The following is an 18,077-nucleotide window of genomic DNA, read 5'->3' as shown; positions in this document are numbered from 1 at the left end:
ATAGATAGATAGATAGATAGATAGATAGATAGATAGATAGATAGATAGATAGATAGAGCGAGCAAGCAGATAATGAAGACAGAGGGTCTGTTTAGAGGAGCCAATTACCTTTGCTATTTCAAGAGAGCAAGAAAGAAGACATCAAGTTGTTTATTTCCTGCTGCAGAAATAGTGTTGATCAATTCTTTTTGCGGGATGTGGAGGAAGGAGAGACTTATGTCTGGTCTTAAGGATGATCTTGATTTCTTTGTTTTTTATTTGTTTTCTTTTTATTGATTTTGTTTTGTTCTTTGTGGGGAGGTTTTTGTTTATGTTTCTGGTTGGTTTTTTTTTTTTTTTTTTTTTTTTTTTGAGACAGGTCTTACTGTGTGACAGCCATGGCTGTCCTAGAACTTGCTACGTAGACCAGGCTAGCCTTAAACTCAGATTCTGCCTGCCTCTGCCTCTTGAGTGCTGGATTATAGCCATGTGCCACCACTTCTTAACCTTCTCCCAAGTGCTGGCTTCACAGGCATGTACCCTGTCTCCACATACCTTTCCTTTAGGTATGTTAAGAAGGGAGCTAACCTAACACTGTGCCCTTTCTCTTCTCCGTAACCAATCAACAGCCAGGCAAGGCTATCTCAGAGGCAGTGTATAAAACTAGCATAATCCCACATGATTTGTATTTTGCTTAGGACTTGAAATCAGTTTGTCTTTGTTAGGCTTTATGTTGCTGTGAAGAGACATCATGACCATGGTGACTCTTATAAAGGAAAACATTTCATTGGGTCTGGCTTACAGTTCAGAGGTTTAGTCATGGCGGGAAGCATGGTGGCACGAAGGCAGACATGGTGCTGGAGAAAAGCTAAGAGTTCTACATCTGGCTCAACAGGCAGCAGGAAGAGTGAGCCAGCCACTAGCCTTCTAAACTTCAAAGAAAGCCCACCCTCAGTGACACACTTTCTCCAGTTAAGCCACACCTCCCAATGGTGCCACTCCTATTGAGCCTGTGGGAGCCATTTTCATTCAAACCACCACACTGTTCTTCCTACTTGCAATGCAAGTAGAAGCTTAGTCCCTGCCCCTTGTTCGTGCCAATGTTTCTATATCTGCAGGGTCAGGGGTGCTTTATTTTACTCAGCAGGACTATGCTAGACAGACTCTTTGAAGGACAGAAAAGGAGCTTTGGCCTGAGGAACTCAGCCTAGCAGGGAAGCCAGATGCCCTAATGAATTGTGAAGTATCATCATAGAAATGTTTGTGGAGAAGAGATAGTAGCTCTTGACTAGAAGAGGTACTGTGAGCAGCAGCATCACACTTCCAGTCATGTGGCTGTGTGATCATGCTCTCCATGTCCTAACCCTGAGACTGTCTTTAGTTGCCCTGTTTAAGGGCCACTCAGTCTACCCATTGGATTTAAGTTGTTTTGTTGGTTTTTTGTTTTGTTTTTTTTTTTGTTTTTTTGTTTTTATGTGCATTAGTGGTTTTGCCTGCATATATGTCCATGTGAGGGTCTGGATCTGGAGTTTCAGATAGTTGCGAGCTGTTGTGTGGGTGCTGGGAATGGAACTCAGGACCTCTGGAAGAGCAGCCAGTGTTCTTAACAACCTCTGAGCCATCTCTCCAGGCCCAGTTGTTTGGATTTTTAAGGGAGATGTTTTAGGGAGTGGATCCAAGCCTTTGCATGTATTGCTGTCATTGCTGAGAACTCTAGAGAGGGATGTTATATTCGTTTATCTATTTGTATAGGAATGCATGGGGTCTGGGGATCAAAGCATAAAAGGAATGGCCTGCTTGTTTAATTTGTTAAGGATCTTGAGCTCTTTTATTTTTTAAGGGGTTGGTTTGGTTTTTTCAGACAGATTCTCCTATAGTCTAAAGCTAGCCTTGATCTGCCAGGTATGACCCTGAACTCGATCCTTTTGTGACAGTCCAAGTTCTGAGATTATGATCTTGTGCACTCCTGGCTGATTAGAATGTTCTTAGAGTGTTTTGTTGTTGTTGAGTCGTTTTTGGGGGGTGGAGGTGGAGCAGGGGTCTTTTGTGTAGTCCGTGCTGTCCTAACTTGGTTCTCCTGCCCTACCCTCCTGAGACAATGAAGCTTCTTTCATTCTGTCATCTTAGCCCCTAAGGGGAGGAGTTAAGTTTGCTCTAGAGTTTTGGTTGATGGATTCTAAATAATAACAGGTAAAGACCTCTTGTTAAACAGTACTTGGGTAAAGGCCCAACACCCAATAAAAGCGTAGCATTCATGAAACTAGAAGTGAAAGATCAGGTGTGGGTATACTGCAGTTGTAGAGGCGGGGTAATCAGGTGTTAAAGTCCTCACTGTATACATGAGATAGTATCCATATACATAACATACATAACTAAATAAAAACTTTTACAAGTCTCAGTAGGCTGGAGAGATGATGGTTCAGGCGTTACAGCTCACAACCAAAAGTTCTTCTCATCTACTTAGTTTAAAATCAGCCTAGCTCATGAAGCTCTGTCTCAAAGTGGGGGTGAGCCAAAGGAGTCATGGGAAATTGGTTAGTTTGTAAAGAGCTTTCTGTGTGTGTATAGAATTTAAAACTCTAGCTAAAGCCTGGAGTTACCATGAAATTTTAAAGATTTCCTTTAAAAAAAAAAAAAAAAGCCAACACTGCACAAAGCAACCCTGTTTCAAAAGGGGGGGGGGGCTTTTCCATATTGTACATGAGGGAATTCTGGCTGCTGCAGTGCTTATCCCACCTTTAACCAGCACGCTGCAGGGTGATGCTTAGTCTTTCTGTTTTCTGAAGCAGTCTTTCCACTCTGCCCTCTGGCGTGGTGCTTGCTGTGTAGCCCAGCCTGGCCTTGAACTCAAGGTGATCCTCTTGCTATGTTAGTCCAAAGTAACACAAAGGAGAAAAGGCTTGTGCTGTAGTGCTTTATACCACAGTCGGAAGATATGGCTTGTTCAGTGTTCTGCAGTCTTCCCTTTTGAATCTGAAGTGTATGAAAGCAGCTCGCACTCCTAGTGGCTGAGGTTCCACAGTTCATTTTTAGTTATCTGCTGGTCAAAGGGACTATGAAGGTCCGAGTACGTCGTATGGATACAGTGCTACTCATATAATTTCTCTTGCTGTGTCTCCACAGGAGTTCAAAGAAGGACGAAGAGCCAGCCACACAGCCCCCCAGGTCCTTTTTAGCCACAGGGAACCTCCTCTAGAGCTGAAAGACACAGATGCTGCCGTGGGGGACAACATTGGCTACATCACCTTCGGTGAGGCTGAGTGGTAGTTCAGTGGAGAATGCTTGCCCACATACCTGGCCCTGGGCTCAGTCCTCAGCGTTGCACAGACCAACTCAGAACCTTCCATCAGCAAAGTGGAGTTGTGACAAAAGCAGGCATATCAGCATGGTTGTGTTGCTTCTTCTGAGCTGGGGCACTGATTACAAAGCACGCTGGGTGCTGTTTTACTGTAGCAATCATTTCCTGTTTCTGTTTTCTTAACTGATAAAGGAGAAGGTAACTTCTGATGTCAGGAGTTAGGGCAGGCCATATCAGCATTGCTTGGCAACTGAATAAGAGTTCTCTGTCACATGGCAGTGCTTGGATTTTTGCTGTGAATACCTGAGCTGAGCTGTGATTTTGTTGTTGTTGTTTTGGTTTTTTGAGACAGGGTTTCTCTGTGTAGTACTTACTGGCTGTCCTGGACTCTCTTTATGGACCAGGCTGGCCTCAAACTCACAGAGATTCACCTACCTCTGCCTCTTGAGTGCTGCAATTAAAGGTGTGCACCCTACCCAGCCTGAGTTGTGATTTTTGAGTCTTCTTTTCCACTGAAGAAACCAAGCTTCACTATGTCAGCCTAGTGAGCTGACTGATCATGACAACTCACAGCTCTTTTCCACACTGCAAGAATGTCTCCTGTGAGTCACCTTTGAGCTAAGTGTATAGCTATTTGTTGCCTGTGAATAGTTTTCTATTCACACGATTCTTGAAGCTGAGGTGCATCTAACAGTTGATGCCACATCAGTTTCATTAACAGCGTTTCTTTCTCTGTGGTGCATAAATCATGGTAAACTTGGAATAGAATACATTTCCTAGCTGATGCTCACATTTCTTTTTTTTCTTGAAACACAGGTAGACTGAAAACCATAGTTCTACCTTTCTTACTCATTCCTTTCAGCACAGTTGATAGAACTCAGGGCTCTTGGTATTAGTTAAACAAGTACAATAATAACAGGACTCCAGGGTGGGAGAGATGGCACAGTGGTTAAGAGCACTATCTGTGCTTCCAGATGTCCTGAGTTCAATTCCAGGCAAGCACATGGTGGCTCACAACCATCTATGCTGGGATCTAATGCCCTCTTAGGTATACATGCAGACAACACTGCATATCAAATAAATAAGTAAGTCTTAAAGGGGTGGGGAAGAACAGGAATCCAGAGAGGCAGGTGTGCCACAGTCTGAAAGTCTGAGCAGTGTCTGTGGGTGAAGAGCAGCCTATGCTGCCAGGCCTGCTCTGTGTTTGGTTTTCGTGGTCAGGAGATGGATTTTCTTCAGAACCTAAGTTTTTGACAGGCTAGGCATTAGCACCAAGGATCCAGGACAAGCACTTTGTCCTAACCCTGAAGTTTAGAGTTCAGCGTGGAATTCAGGTTTGGAATGAGTGCCCGGGTCATCCTCCTCTTCAGTGCTGTGAGCTTCCCTGTTTTCACTCATTGGCACTGTCTTGATGACGTTGTCTGTGATGGTAGGACACACGCTGCTGCTAACATCTTGTTTTCTTCCCCTGCCTTAGTGCTATTCCCTCGCCACACCAATGCCGCTGCTCGAGATAACACCATCAACCTGATCCACACGTTCCGGGACTATCTGCACTACCACATCAAGTGCTCTAAGGTGAGGGCACCAAGCTGTTGATTAACTCTAAGTACACACTTCAAAGGGGCTGGAGAGATCACTCAGTAGAGTTCTTACTGCTCCTTCAGAGGACCCAGGTTCAGTTCCCAGTGCTCATGTGTCATTTTTCTGGCCTCCATTGACACACACACATAATGCATATAAATTCATGCAGGCAGCTGCACACATATACAGTAATTTTTTATTAAAGGAGCTTTAGAGGCCTTAAGAAATTATCTCTTGGACCAAAAGTGTAGCTCAGTGGTAGAGCACTAGCCTAGCATGCTCAAGGCACAAGTTTGGCCCCCAGTACCACAGTAAGACAGATATCTCTCTCTCCTCTTTCATCCTGCCTATGGTAGAGGGATGGGGTCTGTATCTCTGGTGTTGTTGCTTAACTGTCCTGTTGCCTGTGCACCCTGATATATCCTGCGGCTTATCCCAGTGAAAGCAAAGCTATTTTTCTGGAACGTGAGCCTGCTTCAGTTCCTTCTGTATTTGTTTTTAGGCCTATATTCATACACGAATGCGAGCAAAAACATCTGACTTCCTTAAGGTGCTCAACCGTGCACGCCCAGATGCCGAGAAAAAAGAAATGAAAACAATCACGTAAGTAGGAGGAACCACCTTCCCCTTCTGGGCTCAGCAGGAGGTAGCAGGTCTTGATGCCCATACCCAAGGTGACTGTCCGAGGCCAGCAGGGCCAAGCATACGTCTACCAAAGTGAGAATGCAGTTAAAAGGGCTTCTCTACTGATGGGATCAGGAAATTTTTCTTTCCTGAGTCTTTGTGAGCTACAGGAATGGCAGCTGGGGAAAACAAGGGCCTTTTTTTTTTTTTTTTTTTAAATTAAAAAATTGTTCTCTTTGGACTTAAACTTGAAAAGTGAGTCTCTTCCTTCTGTACTCCTGGAGAGGTGGAATTAGTCATTTCAGGACATTTATTTAGCTGAAGAGGCCTGAAGCCAGCACCTACTTGTTCTTTCTGTTGCTCTGTTCTCAGCAGGAAAGGTGTACAGGGCAAAGGCTACCTTTATCAGGGAGAAAGATGACAGGCAGAGCAGTGTGGCTCTGTATGCTCAAAAGACCAACAAGGTGCAGGACCTAGAGCATTCACCCTACTTGCGTGGCATTCAGAACACCTTCAGCTCTTTCCCTGCTGTATAAGGCCGCTGTACCAAGTTAGACTCCATTGCCATTTGAAAGTTCATCTGAATACTGAGGAGTAGGTGAGGATTTTTCAGTCACAGGAAGATCAGGCATCTGTGGGCTTTTTGACGCGAAGTCTCTCTGTCTTTCTACACTGCCACCTACACCCTCAAGGTTGGTATCCATCTGATCTCTGTTTAGAGAGATCACATCAGCTGCCATGCCATGGTGTGGCACCTGCGTAGCATATCTAAAAAGTACAAAGCTGGGGCTGGAGAGATGGCTCAGAGGTTGGAAGCATTGACTGCTCCTCCAGAGGACCTGAGTTCAATTCCCAGCAACCACATGGTGGCTCACAACCATCTATAATGAGATCTGGTGCCCTCTTCTGGCATGCAGGTATACATGCAGGTACAACATTGTATACATAATGAATGAATGAATGAATGAATGAATGAATGAATGAATGAATGAATGAATGAATGAATATTTTTTAAAAAAAAAGTACAAATCTGTAAACAAGCATGCCCAAGGACTCGCTTGTTTTTTCTGTCCTTACAAGACTTTGTCTCCTGGTGCCTACAGTCTCTCCCTCCTTGTCTTTACAAAAATGCTTTCCACCAGCCATCACTGGGAGACCTGGAATAGGAAGGGAAACTTGCTCTGGATGACGTGTCAGAATCAGCCCGTGGCCGCAGCTACTGAGGCTGCTGGGGACTGACAGGAAGAAAATACCCATTGCTGACTCTGGCCATCACACACACACTCACACACTGCTGACTTGTGGCCATCACACACACACACACACACTCACACACTGCTGACTTGTGGCCGTTACACGCGTGTGTGTGCATGCAGTTGCATACACACAAAACAAGAAAAACCTATAAAATCAGAAAGTTGAAAAGGTGGGGAGTGTTATAGCTTGGGGCTGCTTACACCACCTACCTTCACCCTGATAACTATTCCATGGCACATAGACGTTCCTGGTGGTAGCTGCTAAATTGACAGAAAGAGGCAGGAATTGATCTCTGTCCTGACGTGGGGCTTGAGGAAAAATGAATCTTCTACAGGAGTAAATTTAGTTCAGAGACCTCCGTTCTGCCAAGTGTAGACAGTAAAATAAAGTGGTTTCTATTATGAATGTGGCCCTGAGCTAGAAGCTGACTGTGAGTCTGTGCTCCATAGCACTCTGCTGTACTTGTTGGAAAGGGCCATCAGTTTGATTTGGGATAGGCAGGAAACATGGAGAGCTTGTTTTTGTTCTCCTTTTCCATAATTCTCAGGTCTCACTTCTAGGCTACTTTGCCAAATACCCTTGGGGTAGGTACCATTTGTACCCTCTTTGTGGGTCTAGTAACCCCTCTGGGGATTTACTGGGTAGAAATGGACACCATAGCTTAGGAATCCAGAACCAGCAAGTGTTCCAGGAGCCAAAGGGTGCTCACCACATGACAAAGAGATGTCTTAACCTTTTTGTTCGGTTGGTTTTTTGAGACAGGGTTTCTCCATTGTAGCCTTGGCTATTCTGGACTTGCTTGATAGACCAGTCTGGCCTCAAACTCACAGACATCTGACGCTGCCTCTGTGTCTCCCAGTGCTGGGATTACAGGTGTGCACCACTGTGCCCAGTTGGGTTTTTTTTTGTTGTTGTTGTTTGTTTTGTTTTGTTTTGTTTTTGCTTTTGAGACAGGGTCTCACTATATATCTCTGGCTAGCCTGGAACTTAAAAGAGATCCACCTGCCTCTACCTTCTATGTGCTGGGATTAAAAGCATATACTACCATTCCTGGCTGATGTTTGATTTTTAAGGTGGCTTTGTACTTTCTACCTCCTGTTGAAAGGTTAAGGAATTGTTACCTAAATGGGATCAACTGGGTAGAAGGAGCCTCAGTGAGCAGAAATTCAGGTTCACCTAAGCCATCTGAAAATTAGAGAAAGGTGTCATGGTGGCACATGCCTTTTTCTGGCACTCGGGGCAGAGGCAGGCCTAGTTACATAGTTCCAGGGCCACATAGTGAGACACTGTCTCAAAAATAAATAAGTAATTGCAGCTGCTTTTCCCATCTGCTGGAACATCCAATGTATTTACAGACTTGGCATGGTATTAGTTAGTGTTAAGTCAGAAGAAAGGTAGTGAAGCCATCTTGTGAAAGGTGTATCTTGCCTGAAACCTTTGTTACCTTCCAGTACCTTTACTTGAAGACTGTCTCTTTCCTCCTTGTTTGGTGTCCCTTGGGCATTCCATCCCAAGTCTAGAGTGTAGGGAGGAAAGAAAGGACATCTAGAATAATCCTTCATTCTCTCTGCTTTTGAAGGGGGAAGACATTTTCATCCCGCTAACTCTTGGGAACTGAGGAGGAAGTTGTTGACTGAAGGCTGGACCGCTTGCTACTGGATAATCGTAGCCCTTCATGTTGCACCTCTCCAGGTTCTTAAGGGATTCTCCGTTTGGTTCCATTTTGTACGAGTTTGGCAAATAGCCTGCAGAAACGAGCTGTGCTTGCAAGGACTTCATAGTTCCCAAGAATTTAAAAAAAGAAAAAAAATTTCAACTTGATCAACTTAATTTCCTTTTATTTTCCCTCCCTCACTCCCCTTCCTTTTCTCCCTTTTCCAAGCTGTTTGCTTTGCAATATGTTACTGGTAATGAGTTGCAGGTAATGCAATCTTAACTTGTTTTCTTCTAAGTATTTGAGTTCAAAACTCTGTATCTAAAGAAATACGGTTGGGGTCATTAATAAAGAAAATCTTTCTATCTTAATTGAGAATTTGCTGGTTTTCTGGACTGTGAATCCAAAGAAGAGGAGGAAAGGGTGAATCTGCAATGCCCTTGAACCAGCTGGCCAACATGGTTTGGATTCTCTTTAGAGGAGGGAAGGGCTGGTTTGTAAACTGAGGATAACTATGAACTTCTGATCCTCCTGCCTTCACCTCCCAAGTGCTAGGATTAGAGGAAGGAAGGGCTAAGATCTAGAGGAAGGGAGAGCTGGTTTTTAAAGTGGGGTGAGTGGGGGCCCTTGATGCAGGCACATCAGGTAAGAAAAAGGCATCATATCCTTGGAATGCAGTTACAGATGTTTTAGAGCTGCTCTGTGGGTCCCAGAACCAACCCACTTCTCTGCCCAAGCAGCAGGGGCTAACCACTTAGCCACCCTTTTATCTGGCATATCTATCTTTAATCTGAGCACTTAGGAGGTGGAGGCAGGAGGATCAGAAGTTCAAGGTTATCTTCAGCTGTACAGTGAGTTTGAGGCCAATCTGGGCTACATGTGAGACACTGTCTCAAAAAATAATAAAGTACTTTCTGTCTGGTATGTGGGTGTGTATGATAGATGGGGATTTGAGGGAGTGGGGGGCTGGTTTTGAAAGAGGGTTTCTCTGTGTAGTTCAGCTGCCCTCAAACGCAGAGGTCCACCTGCTTCTGCTTCTGAGTAAGACTGAAATTAAAGCTCTTTGTCCTGTCATACATAATAAAGGGCATTTCCTAAAATGTGGTTCTGAGGACTCCAGTGTGGAGCCAATGCAGACCTGCCATGGTCCCTCCCACATTCCGTCAGATCTGGATACCTAGCAAAGTGTGCTGTCTGCTAGCAAGATATGATGCCAAAAAAAAAAAAAAAATTGGTTAAGTCTTGTCCTGAGAATTTTGAGGGCTACCCAGGATGTTTTGAAGGCTGTTCTTTGTTTCCATTTCAGGCAGTGTGTTTTGAACTAGTTTGACAATCAGTGAGTGGTGCAGTCACCTGACCATATACAACCAGCACTTTTATTTTCTACAATTTTGATCTCGAAATAATAACATTTGTATGCATGTGTTAGAGATAATTAAATGAGGTCTTGTCACCTTTCCCAGTGGTGCCATCTTGAGTGATTGTATCTAAATATCACATCGTGCTCCCCAGGCCCACTCATCTCCCCATCCCTTTATAACCCTCTACCCTTGCAACCTTCCTCCCAAAAGAAAATAGAAACAAAAATAAGACAAAGCATAAAAACATACGGTAATGGAAGCTGTAGTCTGTCACAGAGTGTCCCGCTGACCACATCTTTACTTGGAAATGTTTACTGCAATGAGTCATTGGTCTGGTGCAAGGCCTCTGGTTTCTGCTACATCGGTATGGGCTCCACACTAGGACTCCTGGTTATCCTGTTGTTGCCCTGTGTCGTGGAGATCTTATGTTTCTGGATCTGCAGAGCCAGCCGTTTTATAAGCTCAGCAGTTCATAGATAGGAGAGATGTTGGGGTGGGCCAACTTAAAGCCCTGGATCTGAGTTGATCAACCCAGCGAGCTCTCCAGCACTGCCCCAGACTAGCTCCCCCAACGCTGCAGGTGACAAGGGGCAGGGTTTCTCTGCAGAAACTACTACACAGTGTTTACAGGACACAAGGAGCAAGTAAGCTAGAAATCCCCTCCCCACTGGCTAGCATTCAGTGCCAGAATGATCTTGCCAGCTAAACGCCCATAGGGCAAGACATGGGACACAGTATAGCACTGCTGTAACTACTGTAGGGGTAGCTCTGGGATTGGCAAGAGTGCACTAACCTGATAACTTAAACCTGAGGGCCCAATAGGGGAACACACCATGGTTGCTTTCCCTAATGAACAAGTTGTTAAACTGCTAAGTTTAGGTTATCCATAGGTTATTAAGCTCTCAGCCTGGAGCAAAGCAGCTCATTTTTTGAAGGGGGTGATGGTTAATGCAGAGGCTTGTAGCTGGTCTTACCGAGAACATGCGATTGACAAGTGCTCAGCCTTAAACTGGCCATCTACATCAACCTCTGCCTCCTTCCTGCTGCCAAGGCCTGGGGAACATCAGAAAAGATGTGGCTAGAATGAAAATGGCCCCCATAGGCTCATAGGAAGTAGCATTATTTCAAAGGATTAGGACAAATGGCCTTGTTGGAGTAGGTGGCCTAATTGGAGTAGTGTATCACTGGGAATGGGCTCTGAGGTTTCGGCTCAAGCTAGGCCCAGTGTCACTGTCTTCCTGCTGCCTACCAATCCAGATGTATAGCTCTCAGCTACCTCTCCAGCGCCATGTCTGCTTGCCTGCATGCTGCCATCTTTCCTGCTGTGACAAATCTCTGAACTGTAAGCCAGCAAAATTGTCTTCCTTTATTATTTATGTTTTCGAGACAGGGTTTCTCTGTGTAGCTTTGGCTGTCCTGGACTCACGTTGCAGAGCAGGCTAGTTTTGAATTCACAGTGATCCACTTGCCACTGCCTCCTGTGTGCTAGGATTAAAGGTATGTACCATCACCCAGTTAATATTTTCTAAGGAAGTACTATAGGTCATAAAACCGGGTTGATTAGAAATTATAGGAGAAAAGCATAGTGGCATTAAATATTCTTATAATAGTCAATCTGTCTAATTCCACAATACTTTGTCAACATTAAAAAAAAAAATCCATGCTGGGGCTGAGCACAGTGATACACGCCTATAATTCCAGCATTCAGGGAGGCAGAGGCAGGCGGATTGCTGGGTGTTCGAGGCCAGCCTTGTCTACAAAGTGAGTCCAGGACACCCAGGGCTACATAGAGAGACCCTCTCTTAGGGGGGGAAAGTCCAGTCTGATGGAAGAAGGGAGAGACATTTTCTTCAGTGATTTAGCCACTGGGAAGGTGTTCATGCACCTGCAACAACACTAAGGTAATTCACTGAATCCTTGAAAGTGGAAGGACAGCAGGAGACTAGAGGGTACCTTGTGAGGATGCACACGCATTGCATGTTGTAGGAAAATAATGGTAATTAATACATACTAAATGGGAAGAAATTGACTGAGTTAGGCACAGTGGGTTACACTTGTAATCCCAGCACTCCCAAGGTCATGGCAGAACCTCAGTGAGTTCCGGGCCCACAGAGTGTGACCTTATTTCAGAACAGCGGGAAAAGAACAGGTAAGTGCATGTTTTACAGCATGGGCATCTCTGAGGCACACAGGCACAGATACACATACATATGCATGTATGTGGGTGGGGTTCCTTTCCCACCCGGTGCTAGGGATGGACCTCAGAGCCTCGTATGTGCTAGACAACTGCCAGCCAACCCCGAGCTACACTCTGGATCTATAACTTAGCCACATAGTAATCTCAGTTGCTCCCGTTTTTTAAAATGTTCTTTGAATTATGGGTCTGGGTATGTGTACATGAGTGCAGGTGCCCGTGGAGGTTGTGCTCTCTTCCCTAAGATGGCTGTATTCTTCCTGCCTTTACTGGAGAGAGGAAAGCGGGAATTTCTACATCTGAATGGAATGTGTTTAGCAGGGAAGGAAATGAGATTACAGCAAGAAACAGAAGGGGATTGTGAGATAAAGGAAAATGCCCTAACTGCTTGTGATGCTCGGATGTGGCACTTGACATCCCAGTTGCCTTCCTTATAGGCTCCACCCAACACACCCTTGTTCAGACCTCCTGGAAACCTAAGCTAAGAGAATGTGTTAGGACTGCTAGGATTCAAGGGTCTCACATAGGACAGGACAGGGTTTCTTCTGCCTCAGCAACTGAATAGGGATTTCTCCTGGCCAGTCTGTTACAGTATCCAGAAAGTATATCCACATGAGCTTTAAGTGTGGGCCAGCTGGGTGTGGTGGTACAAACCAGTGATTCCGGCACTTGGGAAACTGAGGCAGGAGAATCAAAGTTAGCCAGAATCCTGACCAATCTTTACAGTATCTAGAACAGTTGCTTCTCAACGCATGGGTCTCAAGCCCTTTGAGGATTCAAACAACCCTTTCACAGGAGTCACCTAAGACCATCAGAAAACACAGATATTTGCATTACAAATTCTAACTAGCAAGATTACACTAAGGAGTAGCAGTGAAATACTTTTACGGTTGGGGGTCAGCACAACATGAGGAGCTGTATTAAAGGGTCACAGCGTTCAGAAGGTTGAGAAGCACTGGGCTAAAAGTAGTGCAGGTAGCTGGATACGGTAGTGAAAACCAGTGATTCCAGCACTTGGGAGGCTGAGGCAGGAGAATCAGGAGTTCAATGTTAGCCTGAGTTACATACCAAGACCCTATCTCATTGGGGTGAGGGTTGTTAAGCAATAGCTAGCTGAGAAACAAATTCTGAATAAAGGAAGCTTTATTTTCCTCCCTGGTCCAAAGTAACTGTTTTCAGACCTCATAAAGTACAGCCACCCAGTCCCAAATGCACTGGGCAAATAAAATAGAAAGTGAGGTCCAGGAGGCTTCTGGAAGTCTGGATTGTCCACTCCAGCACATGTTCTCCACCAAGGAAAGAGCAGGTCAGGGCCACAGGCAGCAGATGGAGCGTCTGAAAACTTGCACTGGAGCCTACTGTGGGTGGAAGGGTTTAAAAAAAAAAACAAAAACTGTCATGGCCCAGGGCATGACAGTTACAGAGAGGAAGCAGATAAGCTGAAGTGAGTACAGGACAGAACCCAGGGTCTCCAGCTCCCACTGCCTGAGCTGTCCCGCTCACATGTCATACCACACACAGTGTTTAGACAGGCCAGAGAAGAAACAGACATCCTGAATCTCTGGGGAGGGAGGCTGGGAACAGAAAACAGGCTGTTTATTCCTGGCAGCCCTGTATCGGAGGGGTCTTGCACCACTTTAGTTCAGCCCCAGGCTGAACTCTCCCAGAGCCTGACTCATGCCCCACTGCCACTGCGTGGGTCTGAGACTGTGTGCTGGCGTCCTGGAGGATGGATTTAAGGCTGCTCTGCTTAGTCTCCCAGTACAAGCCCCACCTCTCCAGGCCCCTGGAATGTGTGCCAGAGGGCAGGAGGGCAAACAGTGCCAGAATCCTCAATCCTCTGGCCTTTGAGGCTGCATCTCTCCAAAGGCACTGTAGTCCACTTGCTCTGTGAGGAGGTTGCTCTCATCTCAATTCCAGCTTTCTTGCTGCAACCCCATCCTGTTTCAGTCCTTAGGGAGTTTGGCTGGGCTCCTCTCCTGCCTTCACTCTAAAGCTGCACTTGATACCGGTAGAATCGAACATGGAACTCTTGGCTTCCACCCTGCAAACTTGCCCTTCTCTCACTGTACCTAGGTTTCTCAGTTTTCCTGAGGAGCAGAAATGCCATCCATTTGATTTCCTGGGCTCCCTACCTTCCTTTCCTCGGGGGAGTACTTGTTTGAAGGGGACAGCTGCAAAGAGCAGAAATCCTAAGGATGTGAGCATTAACTGTAATCAAGTACTGGAGAGCCAGGGGCTGGTCTAGTCACCGTCTTTGCCGGAGGGGGAGTCCCTTTTTTCTTTTGTCTGTTTGGTTGCTTTTGTTGGTTTGAAACAAGGTCTCACTATGTTTCTGAAGCGGCTGCAACTTACTGCAACCTTCATGTGCCAGCACCCAAGCCCGAACCCGGCTTAGGTAAGTACAATTTTAAGCTTTACTATGCACATAAAAAAAGAGTTGAGCCAGGCATGAAGACACACACCTTTAATCCCATCACTCAAGGAGGCAAAGGATTTCTGTGAGTTCGAGGCCAGACTGGTTTACAAAGCCAGTCCAGGACAGCCAAGGCTACACAGAGAAACCCTGTCTTGGAAAAAAAAAAAAAAAAAAAAAAAAGAAGTAGGACCACCGCCAGCCCTGTCATGCCAACCAATCACACTATATGTCTCTAAGCTGCCATGGAGGACAAACCAGTCATTTGTTGAGTTGACCTCCCTTCAAGCATTGTGGTATCCACAGATGCCTATCACATTCCCCACAGGTCACTTTTCCTTTTGGGGAAGACTGACAGTATTGAAAGAGTCTCAAAGTCACTGATCCCCCTGCCTCAGCCTCCAAAATGTCGGGATCATAACCGTGAACCTCTATACCAGATACACTTGTGCCGTGTGCACAACCCAAAACTTAACCCAGAAAGCAGTTGAGGATTTGCTATGCAGTTCAGTTGACAAAATACGAACCTAACATGAATGAATCCTGAGTTCTATAACCTGCCTGTAATGTGGTGAATGTAAGACCATCAGACAGAGTGACACAAAGCTATAACCCTAGTATAGGTAGAGGCAAAAGGATCAGAAGTTCAAGGTGATACTCCACTACTTAGGAGTTCAAGGACAGCCTGGGTATTCTGAGACCCTGTCTTACGACATTGGAAAAGTTAAGAGGTATATAGGATGAACTCAGGCTCAGGAAAACAAGGCAGGATTTCTAAGCTAAAAGGCTCTCTAATGATGGGGATCAGTGAAGATTCTCAGGCCCCAAACCCTAGCCACCATCCCCCATCTTGCATGCACATTGTCCTTTGGTGTGTCAGCAGAAGGATCTAGCTGGTTGCGCACTGCTGACCGGCCATCTGGGGTTTAAGATACCTAAAACAGCTCTACCAGCAGGAGGGGAACTGTGCTGTAGATCAAACATTATTCATCAGCTAGAACGTATTTCCAAGATGAGCCTGGCAATGACAGCAAGAGGGTTCTCAGTGGTAAGGAAATGCCACCTAGGTTTCATGATGTGGCAGACTGCTAGGGAAGGGTTCACTTACACAGGAGGGGAGGCCTCTCAGTAAAAGCAGTCAGGATGTGCCAAGTCCCACCCCAGAGGAGGAGTCCAGGCTTCAGGAACCCAGGCCAGGGCAGAGTCTGAGCAGGCAAGCCTGGTTCTTGCTGCTCCCGGCATAGAAGCACCATGCACTCATTGGCCAGGACACCCAGCATGGCCCGAAGACCTGTAAGAGTGGTTGCTGTGACTCTCTGATCCTCAGCTGAAGGGCTGGCAAACACCACCTGCTCCTAATAGCCATGTGAGTACACACCAACCAGCTCTGCTCCTGCACTAGCTCAAGCCTCTGGAGTATCCAGGAGCCGTGGTTCACACACCACCGGGACCTTACCCCTGCATGTCATTCATCTCTACCCTTTTTGCTACTCTGAGGGAGGCTGGGGTGGAAACTAGCTCAGGCCAGGTCTCAGTAGTTTAATAAAAGTAGACGGTGTAGGGAGGAAAGGGAACAAACTAGGAGGGGCGACAGGCTGTGGGAGATGGAAGAATAGGGCCAAGGGAGGGGAAAGCATCAGGAGTGCAGTTTGGGAACTGTTGAGAAGGAAGGAGCGCATCTCACAGCCTAAGGTAATCACACAGCTGATGCAGGCCCTGGGAGAGGCCAGAGGAGCCCAGGTGGAATCCTTCCATATTGACTTTGATCCTAGCAACGGGGCAGATGCTCCCATTGACGAGATCCAGGAACCCTCCCTCCCACTGACCCTCCAATGTGACCTGCGCCTGAGATCAGGCAGCCAAGTTGAAAGCAAGCTAGTGAGTCAGTTTGGAGGCTTCTCCTTGTCCCGGGTTCAGCCTGTGTTTAGAGGTGAGGGGTTTCTATCTTTGTTCTTAGCACACACACACCCCAATTCCCTGCCAAGTATCTCCCCCACCCTTCCCTCCAGTTCCCAGGAAGGGCCTGTTGCTAGTGTGGAGCGGATGAGTTAAGTTTATGGGCTGGAAGTCCTACCGGGAGGCTGTTTATTGAACTATAACCAGCTCCAAGTGTAGACCCGGTAGGAGTGCCCTCTGTGACTTCCCAGGCCTTTGGGAACCTCTCACCCAAGTGGCTGGCCAGCCACTGTCCTCTCTAGGCACCCTGACATGGGCAGGCAAAAGTTGACAAATGCTTTGGGTAGGTTGCCTTCTGGTCTAAATGGTCATAAACACAGCTGCCCAGGGGCTGTCTGTTGGGCACTGTGGTTCTTGCCTGAAGGGCAGCCTCTTCTAAGATACGGCATGGGATATGTATGTTGCCAGACTGATTTTCCAAGAGAAACCAAAAGCGTGACTTCTCTGTAATTTTTTAAGTTGGCAACAGAGAACATCTGTCAGCAGGCCCATAGTCTGAGGCTGTAGCCTCTGTTAACATGTGTCCCCACCAGAACATGACTGCAGCGCCAACCTAACTCTGGCCACTCCTCCATCCAGGCATGCCGGCTGTAGCTCCAGGCCTTCCATGTGCCAAGACCCATGATGACACACAACAACACTGGAGAGGTGGCCAGCTCCATTCCCATGGGGGTTTTGGGGCTTTCCCTGGCCCTGGCAAGCCTCATCGTCATCGCCAACCTACTCCTGGCCCTAGGCATCGCCCTGGACCGACACCTGCGCAGCCCACCTGCTGGCTGCTTCTTCCTAAGCCTACTGCTAGCCGGGCTACTCACTGGGCTGGCACTGCCAGTGCTGCCTGGGCTGTGGAGCAGGAGCCATCGGGGCTACTGGTCCTGCCTTCTTCTCCACTCGGCCCCCAACTTCTCTTTCCTCTCCCTGCTCGCCAATCTGCTGCTGGTGCACGGGGAGCGCTACATGGCCGTGCTGCAGCCTCTCCGGCCCCATGGCAGTGTGCGGCTAGCCCTGCTCCTCACCTGGGTCGGCCCCCTGCTCTTTGCCAGCCTGCCTGTTCTGGGCTGGAACCACTGGAGCCCTGGTGCCAACTGCAGCTCCCAAGCCGTCTTCCCGGCCCCCTACCTCTACCTCGAAGTCTATGGGCTCCTGCTGCCTGCAGTGGGGGCGGCTGCCCTTCTCTCTGTCCGCGTGCTGGCCACCGCCCACCACCAACTGCAGGATATCCGACGACTGGAGCGGGCCGTGTGCCGTGATGCGCCCTCCACCCTGGCCAGGGCTCTCACCTGGAGGCAGGCTAGGGCACAGGCAGGAGCCATGCTGCTCTTTTTGCTGTGTTGGGGGCCCTATGTTGCCACACTGCTCCTGTCAGTCTTGGCCTATGAGCGCCGTCCACCGCTAGGGCCTGGAACTCTGCTATCTCTCATCTCACTGGGCAGCACCAGCGCTGCAGCTGTGCCGGTGGCCATGGGCCTGGGTGATCAGCGCTACACGGCCCCCTGGAGGGCAGGGGCCCAAAGGTGGCTACGAGTGCTTCGAGGAAGAGCCAAGAGGGACAGTCCAGGCCCCAGCACTGCCTACCACACCAGCAGCCAAAGCAGCACTGACCTGGACTTGAATTAAGGAATGCCTCCCAGGAGCCTTCATCCATCTCACATGCCCACTTCTTTGGAGTAGAGCCCTTTCTCCGTAAGACCTCACCCAGACCAAATAAATCTCTGGCCACCTTTGCAGGTTATCTTCTTCCCTATCTCAGGAAG

General features: G+C 47.2%; 2 protein-coding genes across 2 annotated transcripts in view; both read left to right on the top strand.

Annotated features, from left to right (window-relative positions):
• Positions 1-8,767, top strand: part of Arpc2 (actin related protein 2/3 complex subunit 2) — a 31,488-nt gene extending 22,721 nt beyond the window's left edge. Inside the window, exons 8-11 of the mRNA XM_055616724.1 lie at positions 3,103-3,229; positions 4,755-4,855; positions 5,364-5,464; positions 8,322-8,767. Coding sequence (XP_055472699.1) covers positions 3,103-3,229; positions 4,755-4,855; positions 5,364-5,464; positions 8,322-8,346 — 354 coding nt within the window. The 3' untranslated portion in view covers positions 8,347-8,767. The remainder of the gene's footprint in view (positions 1-3,102; positions 3,230-4,754; positions 4,856-5,363; positions 5,465-8,321) is intronic.
• Positions 8,768-15,665: 6,898 nt separating this feature from the next.
• Positions 15,666-18,046, top strand: Gpbar1 (G protein-coupled bile acid receptor 1). Its single transcript, XM_055616958.1, has 2 exons — positions 15,666-15,733; positions 16,903-18,046. Exon 2 carries the CDS (start codon positions 16,945-16,947, stop codon positions 17,938-17,940), a length of 996 nt encoding a protein of 331 aa, XP_055472933.1. The 5' UTR covers positions 15,666-15,733; positions 16,903-16,944; the 3' UTR covers positions 17,941-18,046.
• Positions 18,047-18,077: the final 31 nt, after the last annotated feature.

Source organism: Psammomys obesus, unplaced genomic scaffold (assembly GCF_907164565.1).
Source record: "Psammomys obesus unplaced genomic scaffold, mPsaObe1.curated_primary_1811, whole genome shotgun sequence".
Lineage (NCBI taxonomy): Eukaryota > Metazoa > Chordata > Mammalia > Rodentia > Muridae > Psammomys > Psammomys obesus.
Note: the sequence above shows the minus strand (reverse complement) of the source record. Positions and strands in the feature narration are given on the sequence as shown.